Genomic DNA, 16,890 nt, shown 5'->3' on the forward strand with positions numbered 1-16,890 from the left:
TTTATTATAATTCATGAAAAAAATTATTTCATTGGAAAAAAGTTAAAATAAATATTTAATTTAGATTGACATTTTTTTGCCAGGTTAGAAATTAAGCCCCTTAGGAGCCTCTGATTATTAGATTCTTGTATGATCAGTTATATTTCATATTTTTAGGGAGATCTGAAGAGTTACTTGAGGAAAGAACGACAAATTGTAAAAACAATGAAGGATGGTATAGTGAGAATGCAGTTCTTAACAGACATGGCCTCAGGACTGCAATGTTTACATGTTAATGGATATCTCCATCAGTAATTATCTGTAGTATACTAAATAGACTAACTATACTAACTTAGGACTGATGTGACTGTATACAGACTGGGGGCCAATTTGACCAACTGTTATCATTATATGTTGTATTATCATTCTTCCCTGCAGCTTTATCATTCTGCTTTGCAGTACAAGCAAGCATTAAAAGATATCTATGAAAGAGAAAAAAATCACCACTGTAGAGTTCATATTTTACTGAACGTATCAACTCAATGTTGTAAAGATATAAAAAGGGACATCATTTATGCAGAAACTTAAGCCCTATCTAGATAAAATATCATAAATTTATTTGTTTTATCTCACTTTATTAACCTTTTTCAAAGTTTAACTGTTGACATAGTTTATATGTTTGTGATGTTAACCATGGAAGAAGAAAATGTTAAATTTAATTGTGTTAAACCTATGATAAACAGTGAAGGTATATCCACAATTTTTTTATTTCATTACAGTGACTTTGCCTGTCGTAATTGTATGGTGATGTCAAATATGACTGTAAAGATTGGGGATTATGGTGTAGCTGAAGACCATTTTAGGGTTAGTATCTACAATGGAAAGCTGAACACCACATCTAGTGTAATTTTGATATACAGTTTGGAAATTGAAATTGTAGATTTTTGTGTTAAAATGGCACTGTCTTGAAATTGTTTTCATATCTCTGCAAAATTGTAATTAATATCATTGCAGATGCATGTCGTTGTTTATTACCTGTCAGGCAGGTTAATTTCAGGTGATCTTTCACCTGACACACATGTCTTAGTTTCTAGTTAACAACTCAAGCATATGGTAGCATTCTTTCTATAAAAAAAATAATTCTTGACTGTACCTTCAAACTAAATATCAATTTTCAAAATTATGATAAAAGAAGTAATCTTGCAAACATATGTTCAAATCTGTTTATATAAATTTTAGTACACTTTCCTGTCTTTTTGCCTGGAAGATAGGGAGAAATCCCTTATAACATTGAATCTGGTTATTTATAGATCTATAGACCTGATAAACAGCTGAAAGTCTCCTTTTGAGTTTCACTTGTCCCTGTTTAACTACCAGGGAGAGGTCACTTCTTCCTAAAGATCTTAAGTTTAATGACCCCTAGCCATTATTTTTAATTAAATGGAAATGCTGTACATTTTAAGTATATATATAATGAAATTTTTACATTTTAATTTTTTTAAAGATTATGATTGATTGATTTTTTGGTGTTTAATTCCACTTTCAGCACTATTGGCTATATGGTGGCAGTCTTTTTTTTTTTTTTTTTTGGTGGAGGAAACTGGAGTGCCCATAGAGAACCACTGACCTTCAACAATATTTTGAAATAGAAATCTACATTAAGTATTTGATATTATATTATAATAGCTTAAATATTATGCCATTATAAAGTTGCAGCAGTAAATACTAAAGAGCATACTGCAACAAGTAAAATAGGGAAACTTGGGAGTTCATAAAATTAATTATGTATTCTTATTCTTCTGCAGTACCTGTACTTATTTACTTTGTATTTTTTCAGGAGGATTATTATGACAATGGCCAGGACCTTTTACCTATCAGATGGATGGCTCCAGAGAGTATATCTTTAACTAATTCTATTTGGCAGGTTACAGAGTTCACTAAACAGTCTAACATGTGGTATGTCAATTGTCAGTTTTGAAAGTTATTATTTGTTCGACTTGAAAATAGAAAGTTTGAACATTTACTTTTAATAATCTTCTTGGACATTGTGTTTGTCTTTTACTCTGTGAAAAATTGGTATTTGTGAGATCCTCAACTTGTTCTGGAAGTACTGTAAATTAAGAAATTATTGCTTTTTTTTTAATTAATGCTAATAATGCGACATTGTCAGGTTCAAATTATAAAAACTCTCATTCATAATTTCAGCAGTGATTATCTTCTCAAAATTTTTGCAATCACATTTATACCAGTGATTAGCCATAATAAATCCATGCATTATTTTTGAATTTACAGTAGTTAAGTTCTTGACTGAAAGAAAATTTTGGATGACTTGTTTTTTTTCTTCGTGCCATAAGTCTACGATAAATTATTGTTATTAGGCCATACAAAAACCCTGACAGCTTGAAAAATATAGCTAAGTTTTATTCCCCTGCCGTAGGTGATGGGGGCATTAAGTGTTACCCTTGTCCTTCAGTCTTTACGTCTTTCTGTTCATCTGTCCATCCCATTTTCAAAGCTTGAGAGGGGGCCCTCGTACACATTCCTTTTGTATTTAAAAAGAAAAATTATCTGAAGAAGAAAATCACGAAAACAAATAGCAGTTCAAAAATATTATGGAAAGAAATAATAAAGTTTTTGCCTGCTTATTAAAAATAAAGGATTGGGTGTATTGATTCATATCACAAAATTATTTCAAGGACTTGATCAAAAACAAAAGCAAAGAAACAGGGGTTTTATTGCTTTTCTTCATCTCAAAGTCACAGTGAGGATTTCAAAACTAATTTTCACACCTCACTGATGATTCATGACAGCCTCTAAGCACTGGTTTTCAAGTAATTCTTTGCTAGATTTGTACAATGAAAAACACTGATCCAGGATAACTTAATCTGAAAAAAATTATCTCAGAAGTTTGACTGACAATATCATTATAAAATACAAATATTTAGAATACAATTATGTACATCATGATATTTTGCTTATTTCATATATGATTGTAGTAATTACATGAAGGTTTATTATGAAGACAATACATGTTTTTCTTGTTATTTAAAGGAGTTTTGGAGTAGCCATGTTTGAAGTAACGGAGTATGGACAACAACCATATAAAGATCTAACAGATGAAATGGTCTTACAGAATATGATTAAAGCTTATCCTACAAGTATAGAGTTACCCCACACAGATGATCCTATTAAATCTCAGTTGTAAGTCATTAACAGTAACCCCACACAGATGGTCCTATTAAATCGCAGTTGTGAGTCATTAACAGTTACCCCACACAGATGATCCTATTAAATCTCAGTTGTAAGTCATTAACAGTTACCCCACACAGATGGTCCTATTAAATCTCAGTTGTAAGTCATTAACAGTAACCCCACACAGATGGTCGTATTAAATCACAGTTGTGAGTCATTAACAGTTACCCCACACAGAAGATCCTATTAAATCTCAGTTGTAAGTCATTAACAGTTACCCCACACAGATGATCCTATTAAATCTCAGTTTTGAGTCATTAACAGTTACCCCACACAGATGATCCTATTAAATCTCAGTTGTAAGTCATTAACAGTAACCCCACACAGATGGTCCTATTAGATAGCAGTTGTGAGTCATTAACAGTTACCCCACACAGATGATCCTATTAAATCTCAGTTGTAAGTCATTAATAGTTACCCCAGTCATTAACAGTTCCCCCACATAGATGGTCCTATATAATCTCAGTTGTAAGTCATTAACTGTTCCCCCACACACATGATCCTATTAAATCTCAGTTGTAAGTCATGAACAGTTACCCCACACGCTGATGATCTTATAAATTCTCAGTTGTAAGGCATGAATAGCTACCCCACACAGATGATCCTTCTAAATCTCAGTTGTAAATCATTAACAGTTGATGTTAATGTTTATTTTTGTCTCACCTGCAATGAAAGTTGTGGAAGGTGAGACATAGGTGTTGCTTTTCCGACGCATCGTTGCCTGAGTCAGCAATTGTAAAGTTTACTGCTTAAGTCAGTTTGATAGGAACTGCTTGTGATAGATCAATGATATTTTCTTTAAAGTTGCATTACTATCAATATATATAAGTTTGACAACTATTTCGAGGCCCTGCTCCCTAGGTCAAGGTCTAGCGACTTTCAATTAATATGCAATTTTTAATGTTAAGTTTTCTGCTTAAGTTGGTTTGTTAAGAACTGCTTGTGATAGATCAATTATATTTTCTATAAAGTCGCATTACTACATGTATCTGTACTTATCAGTTTTATGAGTATTATAAGGCCCTTCCCCTAGGTCATGGTCCTGTGACTTTGAATTGATTGGCAATTTTCAATGTTAAATTTACTGCTTAGGTTAATTTGATAGGAACTTCTTCTGATAGATAATGATATTTTCTATAAAGTTGCATTACTATCAGTACATCTCAGTTTGAATCATTCATGGTCCAGCAACTTTGAATTAATTTGCAATGTTGCTGTCCATCAGATTGTCTTTTTCTGAATTTTTTGCCAACAGGCGTGACATATCTCTGTGTCAACAGTTTATTTAAGAAAGTAATAAAAAATATCTTTCTAAGTCAATTAACAGTTATTTTTAATGTTTATTTCTTAGAAAATAATAAAAAATATCTTTCTTAGTCAATTAGATACATTTTACATTATACATTTTTAAAATAAGAAAATTTGAGATAAAGACCAAGAAATATGTTCAACAGTTGTATGTTATGATCTTCAAAATATTATAGGCTGAAATAAAATTAAAAAAAAATGAACATCAGAATATCTGCAGGTTATGTTTTTTAATAATAGGAAGCTTGCAGCTATAGATAGATACATGTATTTAAACAATACAAATTATTTTGACTGTCATTCATGTTTATTTAGGCTGAAGGCACTGAATTATACTCATGATAAGTAAAAAAATGGTAAATGATATTGGAAAAAGTACAAGTATATATTTTAATATTGATAGAAATAAAGTATGAAACATGGAAGTAGTTAAAGGCTTATGGTGGATAGTTGTCTCATTGGCAATCATACCACATCTTCTTATTTTTATATTAAGTTACATACTCAAAGTAATTGTGGAATTCATCAGGTCAGTTCTGTTTTTGAATCTAATTTTTTTAGCACTTATCATATTTTATTTTTACTTTTTATGAGTTTATGTGGCAATGTTTTCAGCTCTTGAAATTGTTTTTTTATTTTATTATATTTCCTTTACAGTCTGGCTTAGTCCTTCTGAATGACTAAAAAGGGCCACTAATTTATGAAAATGGTTGTTTTCAGGATACTTAATTTATTCGTTTCCCACAAGCAAACCAACTAGGTATTTGTAATCATGTTTATGGTAATCTTTCTCCCAAGACTTCCCCTTAAAATTTATATTAATACAAATGGATACAGATTGCTAAAATAAACACACACACAAAAATCTGACATACATACATTACAAAATTAAGAGGGGTGAAAGGACCTTTTTTCGGGACGTCTGTATTGGGCCTTTAATTTTTGATGGAATTCAGGATCTACTCTTTAGGACACAGGAATTAATGATTAATTTTTCGAAATCCTGGAAAGGATGCTTTATTTTTTGGGGGGCATTTGGGATTCAGGTTTTATTTTTCTGGGATTTTGTACTGACTACACACTCAAGTAATTTAGCTGTAATGTCCAGAACCATACTTATCTATGCTGTTGATTTAAAATCTTAGGTACCAGATGATGCAGTTGTGTTGGCAGGATTCATCACATCGTCCCCAGATAGAGGAGATTCATGCTCAGCTTCAGAAGATTCAATCTGAGAAGGAGGCTGCAGATGAAGCAGAATTCGAGAGGAAATGGGCCAAGATGTCCACACGGGAAGCTAGAGTTGTTAAAGTAGAAGTTCATGCTAGTGATATTTCGGGATTAAAACATAATGTTGTCGATGACATTTGTGCAGCAGATTTTAATTCAAATTCCTTGCCCACTCATATAAATGTTGATGAAAAGGGAGATACCATTTTTAATTGTGAAATCGTAAGTGGAAGTATAGGACACGACAGTCCTATTAGTACTCCTAACAGACCTACGGTCCATCGGTCTACTAGTACACCTGTTGGGTCAAATAAAGATTCAAACAAAGTCAATAATTCACAACCTAGTACACCTGTTTCGTTAGGCAAAGATGTAAACAAAGTCAGTAATTCTCAACCTAATACTCCTCAAGTGTTCGCCAAAGATGTAAAGAAAGTCAGTAATTTAAATTCCCAGATGAATACATCTGAAGTATCATCAAATGAATTGAACAAAGTCAGGACTTCTCAGTCCATCACAGATGAGGACAAGTCTACTATTAGTGTTAAAACCCTCTCAAACAAGGACCAAACTGGTATTAGACCACAGCAAGTTACAAGCAAGGACCAAGCTCTTTCTTCTATTAATGAGGACAGAGTTAAGCTTGATAGCAGTATACCTGACATTTGTATAAACGGTACAAAAATAGAAAACAATCCTAGTTCAGAAAGTAGCGTTTGTAAGACCCAATTATATTTAACGGTAGATAAAGAAGGTAAAGATTCACAAAGTATAGTTTCCGGTGGTATGGGAAGAAATGAAGAGAAAATACATAAAAACGAGAATAGCGTTAGTTTTGTAAATAATAGTGTTGATAGTATTATAGATTTTGAAGAAAAATATGGAGAAACTCATAATAGTGTTCATAAACAAAAAATGTTAAGTGGCTTGCCAAAGAGTGACAATGTTGAAGATATCCATTCAGAAACGAATAGTAAAACAGACAATATTGATGATTTGTCAGACGAGAATGAAGAGGACGAGGCTGAGAAATTAAAACTGTTGAAACTTACTCTATCAGGTGTATTATTATCAACAGACATGAAAAGTTCAACAGATGAAAATAGTGGTATATCTAGTCCAACATCAGACGATATGGATATTGCACGTGAAATTTACATGTCAAAGGGCATGTCTGTTCCTCCGTCTAAATATACATCAACTCGTAGTCTTAATACAATTCTGGAAGACGAACTTCTTTGTGAGAATGAGAATGAACCTCAGACTATAGCCTCATCAAACGAACTAAAGTTTGTTGAACCTTCAGAGGACTTCAATATTTCTGATTCTTACATAGACAGTTTTGAATGGGACGATTACATAGGAGATGAACTAGTGGGCCGGGTCCGAAATAGTGACATATCTCCTAGAGAGTCCATTGATTTCCCAGACTGGACTATGGAACAAGATTCCTCTAGTCAAGACAGTGAAATTCAGAATGACTCAAAAACTGAGGCCAATCCCAGTGGAAAATCAGGAAAAAAAATGAATACATCCAACTTGTCAGACTCTGAGGTAAAGAACAGTCCACTCGGGGCTCTGGCTTCTACAAGAAGTCCAAAGAGTCCGCTTGGAGCTGCTGCACATTCTTATGTAAAACATATCCTCTCTAATCGTTCATCTAACACTAATAAGAATGTATCTTTCTACTCCTTCTCTCATAATACTGACCAGGAACAGGAGCATGGAACCAGTACTGCTTCCCTATATAACCCTATGGATGAATGGGAAATATGACAGACAAGGTAAACTATCCTGCTTGCTTAAATTCACTGCTTCAGAATCTAATGCATTCTGAGTAATATTTTCAAAAATGTTGACAACAAAATTTTGATTGATCTATAGACAACATCCAAAACAATTGATAGTTGACCATTCTGATGTAACTATTTTTGTGTACGAATTATTAAATTACCCATAATCCTTTTGATTCTGAAGCTGTGAATAAGGCTATGAAAATATAAATTTTGATTCTCTATCTTAATATCTCCCTTCTAGAAATTTACAAGACTGTAACACACAAGTAATTCTGTAAGAAAATGTGGTGTTTTTTCAAAGAGATTGCTGATGACTGTCTATGGGTGATACCACTCAACAACTCTCTGTCCTGACAGTCATTGTCTGTATAATAGAAAGTATATCACAGGGTTGTAAATCAGAGCGTTGTCACCTCACGTCACCAGGCATCACATATACACTGAATCACTAAAACTAGCTAAAGTGATTTATCTCTTCCCCAATCATAATTTATAGATGAAATTATGATTAATTTGATGTTGGGTAAAGGTTTAATATTATAGGCTAGCAACTTAACAACACAAGTTACAAAATAGAATTTAAAGGTCACCTAAAGCGTTTGTAAGGTAAGGTGTAGTACAAACTCTAAATCATCCACATTTTAAACTAGTGGTTACTACGTATACTAAACTAAAAGACCATGGAAAGAATCCAGGGTGTTTATTTTCATACATTTTGCTTATTTTTCATTGCGGGCCGCCCCATCAGTCACCTCTGAAAATAAATACAGATCCACTGACCACTGGCACTGAATATATAGCAGCTACCATTGACACTATTCCTCTACTCAACTTTGCCCTAATTTTTTATCTTGATGTTAGAAAAACAGAAACAGTTTAAAAACACACAAAAAAAATCTGTTTACCAAAGCTTGCAAATTGCAATGCAGAAGCCCATTTAGAAAAAAAATGACAGGTACCCTTCCAAAAAGAAAATTACTGCTTAAGATGTCTTTACATACCAGGCCAAAAAGAAAATTTAAATTGTTTGATGTTGCCTACCTACCCACCTAAAAAGAGGCCTACCCGAAAATTTTATGACACAAATCGTTTCAAAATTTTTTTGAAATTTTTTTTCGTGCTCTAAAGTCGCTTTCTTGTCTAAAACATGTAACTTATGTTGTTGGCCATAAAAAAAATCCCTACTTACCTACCCAACCCTACAAGGCATGGGTAGGCAACATCAAACAAAGAATTTGTTAAGGGTGGCCCCAGGTATTTACAATATATGGGGTGAGTGTGGAGGCCTTTTTGCAAGGTTTTAGGGGATGCTACCAGGTGAATTTAGGTCACACATTCAAGAACCTATGATGGGATGAGAATCAAATATTACTTTTCAATGGCCTTACTCTAGTTCTTTATATAGCATGTTATTATATTGTATGTAATATAGTAGATATGTCTGAACTCTTATATGACAAACTATTTAAAAAGCATGTTGTATCCTTTATCATGTTTATACACCTAATATCATCAGTAGAACTGTCCTGAAGACTCTCTGGCATACTGCTTAATAATTCTTATACTCAGGCTTAAAAAAAGTGTGGTATACTGTTTTACCTCTGTCTGTCCGTCCGTCCTTCCGTCCCAAGAATATTTTTTGTCGCATCTTTCTCAGGAACTACATTACAAGGATTTCTGAAATTTGGTTTCAGGGTTTATATAATTCAGCTATACCGTGTGATACGTTTTCAGATTCATCACTCAACAACTTCCTGTTTACCGAACACTTACATATTTTTACACTATTAAAATTATCCACTTTTAGTGGGGGTATCATCAGTGAGAAGTAGCTCGCAGTTTCACTTGTTCTTACTGTCAAATTGAAAGATTTCTTTAAGTTTCATAAATATAAATATACCCTGAAAAGCATGTCCAGTAAATTATTCATGAGTTTTCTGATTATTTTTGAATGAACATTACAGTAATTCTTTTCTCTTTGAGTTTGGTACCTGTGCATATATACTCATGATTTTTGTCGAGCCTTTGACTTATGTCAAAAAAGCGAGACATAGCGATCCTACATTCCGTCGTCGTCGTCGTTGTCGTCGGCGGCGTCCACAAATATTCACTCTGTGGTTAAAGTTTTTGAAATTTTAATAACTTTCTTAAACTATCCTGGATTTGTACCAAACTTGGACAGAGGCTTGTTTATGATCATAAGATAATATCCAGAAGTAAATTTTGTAAAAAAAAAATTCCAGTTTTTCGGTATTTTACTTATAAATGGACTTAGTTTTTCTGCCAGGAAATATTACATTCACTCTGTGGTTAAAGTTTTTAAAATTTTAATTACTTTCTTAAACTATCCTGGATTTGTACCAAACTTGGACAGAGGCTTGTTTATGATCATAAGATAATATCCAGAAGTAAATTTTGTAAAAAAAAAATTCCAGTTTTTCCGTATTTTACTTATAAATGGACTTAGTTTTTCTGCCAGGAATCATTACATTCACTCTGTGGTTAAAGTTTTTAAAATTTTAATAACCTTCTTAAACTATCCTGGATTTGTACCAAACTTGGACAGAAGCTTGTTTATGATCAAAAGCTAGTATCTAGAAGGAAATTTTGTTAAAATTTTGTACCTGTTTATCCGTATTTTACTTATAAATGGACATAGTTTTTCTTCCAGTTAACATTAAATATGTAGTCTGCAGTTTAAGTTTTTAAAACATTTATTAGATTCATAAACTATCCTGGATTTATACCAAACTTTGACAGAAGCTGCTTACAATCAAAAGATAGTATCTAAAGGAATATTTTTATTGATTTTTTTCCTCATTTTTGTTGAGCCTGCGATTAACAGCAAAAGTAGGCGAGACACTGGGTTCCGCGGAACCCTTACGAATTTTTTCACTTATATATATAAATATTTCTCACGAAAAAACATTTTCATATTATTTATTTATGTTCTTAAAAAATATTTTCATGAGTATTCATTGAAGAAATGAATTTATAACAAGCAATAAGGAATGTTATTTTGCACTCGATAATATCCGCATATTTATACGTAATACGTCCGAACGGTTATCAGTCAAAAGCGCAAGTCACATGGGTAGAAATGTCTGCGGCAACATAACATTGGAATGCCCTCAAGGTCATCCGCTGTAAAAATGTGTCTGATGACCTTGCCTTCTAACCAACATGGCCTATATGGCTAAAAGTAGAACATAGGGGCAAGTTTTGTATTTTATCTTGAAAACTGCTATAAAATAAAATAGAGAAAATCTGACACGGACAGAAATGTTAAGAAAGATGAAATCTACTTTTTATTCATTTACACCAAAACTGTAATAGAAATAGAGAAACTTTATATATAGCAAAAATTATCAGCAAGGCAAGATCTACAAATAAGTCAACATGGTTGAAATCATCTGATGACCCCTTATTGTTGAGTTACTGCCCTTTAATGGCAAATTTTACCAATTTATTTTGCATTTTTGGCTTATTTCTGAAAAAAAAAACTTTTATAGATAATTAGAAACATAAATGAGCAAAAATGAAAAGCTGACAAGATCTTCAAATAGATAAGGTTTATGGCCGAAATCATCAATGCTCTCATTATTGATGTTATTACTCTATAAGACAATATTTACCATCTTTTAGTGTTCTGCCTCTTATCTTGAAACAATAATAGATAGGTAGACACTTTAAATAGCAAAAATGAGCAACAATACAAGATCTACAAATAAATCATACATGGCCAAAATCGTAAGTCAACTCCTAATTGGAGTTCTTGCTCTTTTATCACGATTTTTGTCTTGCCTTGACGGAGTCAAAAAGCTAGTCCTAGGTATGCTGTTTCCAGCGTCGGCGGCATCGTCAACAATGTATTAGTTTATGCTTAGGTCTAGTTTATGGTGAACCACAAGTGGTAGGTCAATCATATTTGGTATGCAGTTGTATTAGCATTGGCACATCTCATTTCCATAGAGATAATTTGGCCCTGCCCCCTTAGTCATGGTCTATTGACTTTGAAACTTTTGCTTATTTTACATGTATTAGTTTGTGATTAGGTCAGTTTATAGGGAACCACAAGTGGTAGGTCAATCATATTTGGTATGCAGTTGTATTAGCATTGGCACATCTCATTTCCATAGAGATAATTTGGCCCTGCCCCCTCAGTCATGGTCTATTGACTTTGAAACTTTTGCTTATTTTACATGTATTAGTTTGTGATTAGGTCAGTTTATAGGGAACCACAAGTGGTAGGTCAATCATATTTGGTATGCAGTTGTATTAGCATTGGCACATCTCATTTCCATAGAGATAATTTGGCCCTGCCCCCTCAGTCATGGTCTATTGACTTTGAAACTTTTGCTTATTTTACATGTATTAGTTTGTGATTAGGTCATTTTATGGGGAACCACTAGTGGTAGGTAAATGATATTTGGTGTGCAGTTGTATAAGCATTGGCATATCTCATTTCCATGGAGATTATTTGGCTCCACCCCCTTAGCCATGGTCTATCGACTTAGAAACTTTTGCTTAGTTTACATGTATTAGTTTGTGTGTGATTAGATCAGTTTAAGATGAACTGCTTATGTTAAGTCAATGATATTTGGTATGCAAATTTATTGGCGTTTGCAAGTATTGTTTTCATGGAGATTATATAGCCCCCACCCCCTCTTCATGGTTCATTGACTTTGAAATTTTTACATAGTTAACAAGTTAATGTTTGTGTTTAGGTTTGTTTAAAGGGAACGACTTATAATAAGTCAATTTGGCACATCTTATTTACATGGAGATTGTATAGCCATGTACCTCAGTCATGGTTCATTGACTTTGAATATTTGCATAACTTATGAAACATGTTAAAGTATAGCTATTTTAATTTCAACATTTGCATAATCACATGTACACAAGGGCGAGACATATCTCTGTGATAACAGTTTATTACCATTATTTTGCATTTTTATACGACCGCAAAAATTTTGCGGTCGTATATTGGAATGACGTTGGCGTCGTTGTCCGAAGACACATTGGTTTTCCCACTCTAACTTTAGTTTAAGTGAATGGATCTCTATGAAATTTTACCATAAGGTTCAATACCACAAAAGGAAGGTTGGGATTGATTTTGGGGGTTATGGTACCAACAGTTATGGAATTAGGGGCCAAAAATAAACATTTTTGTAACTTCCAGACATAACTTGTGTGTAAGTGTATGGATCTCTCTGACATTGTACCACAAGGTTCCATATCACACAGGGAATGCTGGGATTGATTTTGGGGGTAATTGCCTCGAAATATTAGGAATTAGGGGCCAAAAATAAGCATTTTTCTAGTTTCCAGACAATAACTTGTGTTCAAGTGTATGGATCTCTCTGAAATTGTACTGCAAGGTACCATACCACAAAGGGAAGGCTGGGATTGAGTTTGGGGGTGATGAATCATAAGGGGGTTCAAAAAATTTGGGGGGGGGGGGATTTTTTTTTTTTCCCTTATTTTTCTTTTTTTCCTTTTTTTTTTCTTTTAAAATTTTCCATTTTAAGTTGGTTATTTCTGTTTTATATTTAAAAGCAAATAATAATGATATGGTAGGAGATACACACCAAACAGGATGTGTAAATTATTATATAATAAGTATTGCGCAATAGCAAGAAATTTTCAATTGCACAGTATTGCACAATAGCAAGAAATCTTCAATTGCACAGTATTGCACAATAGCAAGAAATCTTCAATTGCACAGTATTGTGCAATAGCAAGAAATATCCAATAGCACAATATTGCGTATTAGCAAGAAATTGTCAACTGTACAGTATTGCGCAATAGCAAGAAATATTCAATTGCACAGTATTGTGTCCCAAGTCAGGAGCCTCTAGCCTTTGTTAGTCTTGTATTATTTTTAATTTTAGTTTCTTGTGTAAAATTTGGAGTTTAGTATGGCGTTCATTATCACTGAACTAGTATATATATTTGTTTAGGGGCCAGCTGAAGGACGCCTCCGGGTGCGGGAATTTCTCGCTGCATTGAAGACCTGTTGGTGGCCTTCTGCTGTTGTCTGTTCTGTGGTGGGGTTGTTGTCTCTTTGACACATTCCCCATTTCCATTCTCAATTTTATTTGTATAAATTGCTTATTTCTTGACCAATTTCAATGGGGTTTTATTCTTGAATTGTTGGGGTTCTTTAATATGCTGATTCTAACCGTGTATTAAGTTTTTGGATTTTGGGCCCCATTTTTAAATTGGTCCACATTGTGGTCCAAAGGGTCCAAAATTAAACTTTGTTTGGTTTCATCAAAAGTTAAATTATTGGGGTTCTTCGATATGCAGAATCTAACCATGTATTTAGATTCTTAATTTTTTGTTCCGTTTTCAAATTGGTCTACATTAAGGTCCAAAGGGTCCAAAATTAAACTTAGTTTGATTTTAACAAAAATTGAATTCTTAGGGTTCTTTGATATGCTGAATCTAAACATGTATTTAGATTTTTGATTATGGGCCCAGTTTTCAAGTTGGTCCAAATCGGGGTCCAAAATTAAACTTTGTTTGATTTCAACAAAAATTGAATATATGGGGTTCTTTGATATGCTGAATCTAACCATGTATTTAGATTTTTGATTTTTGGGCCCCATTATCAACTTTGTCCACATTGAGGTCAAAAGGGTCCAAAATTAAACTTTGTTTGATTTCATCAAAAATTGAATTCTTGGGGTTCTTTGATATGCTGAATCTAACCATGTATTTAGATTTTGGATATTGGACCATAATAGGTGAATGTCCAATTTAAAAATTTTAAGTTCTTAGACCACATTCATTCTGTGTCAGAAACCTATGCTGTGTCAAATATTTAATCACAATCCAAATTCAGAGCTGTATCAAGCTTGAATGTTGTGTCCATATATACTTGCCCCAACTGTTCAGGGTTCGACCTCTGCGATCATATCAAGCTGCGCCCTGCGGAGCATTTAAATTATTGCATATTATTTTGAAATCTATAAAAGATAGATAGACATTTTAAATGGTAAAAATGATTCGCAAGACAAGATTCACAGAGAAGTCAAATTTAACCAAAATGGTTTAAAGACTTTTAATAGGAGTGATTACCCTTAAATGACTACTTTTTACCCGTTTTAGTGTTTTGGGCAATAACCATGATAACTAAAAAAGATAGTCGGAAATTGTAAACAGAAAAAAATGATCAGCTAAACTAGATCAATTAAAAAAGAGATCATGGATTCTATTCTAGTCCACATTATTGGTGAGTGTCCATTGTTGAAGATACAATACCTAGGTGAGCGACAAACGAGCCTCTAGTTCTTTTAGTCTTTGTTTTATGTGTCATCTTGACATTTTTTTTTCATTGCCCCTTTGTACTATTCTAAATGTTTGTAGATAAACCAGATGTATTGACACCAAGCAATCACCTTTTAAACATGTCACTAGAAATTACAACATTGTCAAAGACTCATGAATCCTAATATTTTGACACTGTAGTTTCTTCAAAAGAGCTTGTTAAGTACAAGTGCACTACAGATTTCTCCAAGTCATTTTTTGCCTGTCTGTCTTAAGCTTTAGGATGGCAAAGACTGCAAATCTAGTGGTCCCAGTGAAGCTTTGTGGTTCCAATATGTAGATTAATGAGTAGATAATTTTTCCCCCTTACTATTTTAGTAATAATTTGAATACTTAAAGTACTAGTACTGTATGGAGTCACCCCTTGCAATGTTTTATGATGTACTTTGAGAGATATAAAGTAAGTTTTATTGAGGGATACCGAAATATCAAAATAACTTCTACAGTCTCAGTGGTCTTATGGTATCATGGTTGCCTAGAGAGTTGGAGGTTGTGGGTTTGATCCATTGCTGATTAAAAACCATAGACTTCAAAATTTGTATTTGTCTCTGCCAAGCAAGTGGCATTTACAAGTAAGAGCAAAGACTGATAGGTTCAGAGTCAGAATAATGTGTCTAGGTAGGATGGACATTGTCCTGAAGCATGTTACATTTAAGTTTTCTTTTTTGTTTGGTATGAATTGAATATTACTTTTGTTTACTCTATATAAATTGTTGAAAGAGTAACAATTGTTCTTATATGCCATCCAAATCAATGAATTATAACAAACAAGTATAGTTTGTATGTCTTTTCTCAGAGGAGTTAGTTGTTGTTGTGGTCTGTTTTACTGTCAAATATTTTGGTTGATTCCTGTTCGCCTTTCTATACAATATATTTTATAAGCTTTTATGAGCTTTTATTCATCCTTAATTGAATGTGATTTCATCCATCATACCAGGGAAACTTAAAAGAATTGATGACCCATTTTATGTTAGTGGTATACTTAACCAGATCATATCTTTATTTCCCTCAAGACTGACCACCATCAATGACCATAAACATATAATGTAACTTGATAATACAAACTTTATTGATAAGTAATAAATGGATATAGATTTATGATACCCACAGCTTGTCCACTCAAGTAAATATCTTTATTTATAATATATGTACCACAAAGTTGACTACAGTATAAAATAAAGAGATGTTATGATTGTTTATGAGACAACTATCCAACACAGTCCAAATGACCTGGATTAAATCAAGTATACATTACCAATGATCATGAGCCATTATTATTTTAGAATAAAACGTCACAGTACCCAAATTGCACTAATTTAGCAAAAATAGCAATGGAAGTCGTACAAGTTTTCTTAGAGACTTACAGCAGATTCCATTGAGTGTGTAGCCAAAGGTAATATCTTTGGTTAGCTTGCTTGTTAGCTGAACCATGAAGTCATTGTTAGGTTAGGTAAACTACCCTACTTTAAGAATAGACTAGTCCGACAGAAAACCAATCGATCTGTCTGTTGGACTATGCTACTTCGAAAAGAGGGTAGTATACCTGACCTAATAATGACTTCACGGTTCAGCTAACAAGCAAGCTAACCAAAGATATTACCTTTGGCTACACACTCAATGGAATCTGCTGTAACAATTTGTGTTTTTTTATACGCCTGTTTATGGGACTTATTATGATATAACGTTGTCTGTCCGTCCGTAGTCAACATATCGGACAATAACTCAAAAACGCTTGAACCAATTTTCATGAAACTTTGGTGAATTGTTTATATCTATTGATGTAAGCTCCCTTTCGATTTTTTATAAATTTTAGATTTTACATTACTGAGTAATGGGATTTTATTCATAAAAAAGGGGTGATTTTCCAGTTTTCAGACAATAATTCAGAAATGCTTTGAGCAGTTTTCTTGAAACTTTGGTGACTGGTTTATATCTATCAAAATAACCTCCCTTTAGTTTTTTTTTTATAAATTTCTGATATGACACTGAG

At 33.1% G+C, this 16,890-nt stretch overlaps 1 protein-coding gene across 2 annotated transcripts in view; it reads left to right on the forward strand.

Moving 5' to 3' along the window:
• LOC127708088 (serine/threonine-protein kinase LMTK2-like) overlaps window positions 1–16,890 on the forward strand; it is a 49,945-nt gene that overhangs the window by 27,461 nt on the left and 5,594 nt on the right. The window contains exons 7-11 of one of the 2 annotated variants that reach the window (XM_052212904.1): window positions 157–290; window positions 759–843; window positions 1,817–1,935; window positions 3,031–3,180; window positions 5,685–7,553. In XM_052212904.1, the coding sequence (XP_052068864.1) occupies window positions 157–290; window positions 759–843; window positions 1,817–1,935; window positions 3,031–3,180; window positions 5,685–7,545 (2,349 nt within the window). In that variant the 3' untranslated portion in view covers window positions 7,546–7,553. The remainder of the gene's footprint in view (window positions 1–156; window positions 291–758; window positions 844–1,816; window positions 1,936–3,030; window positions 3,181–5,684; window positions 7,554–16,890) is intronic. The other variant, XM_052212905.1, reaches the window with a different exon arrangement.

This window comes from Mytilus californianus, unplaced genomic scaffold (assembly GCF_021869535.1).
Source record: "Mytilus californianus isolate M0D057914Y unplaced genomic scaffold, xbMytCali1.0.p SCAF_7, whole genome shotgun sequence".
In the NCBI taxonomy this organism is placed as follows: domain Eukaryota; kingdom Metazoa; phylum Mollusca; class Bivalvia; order Mytilida; family Mytilidae; genus Mytilus; species Mytilus californianus.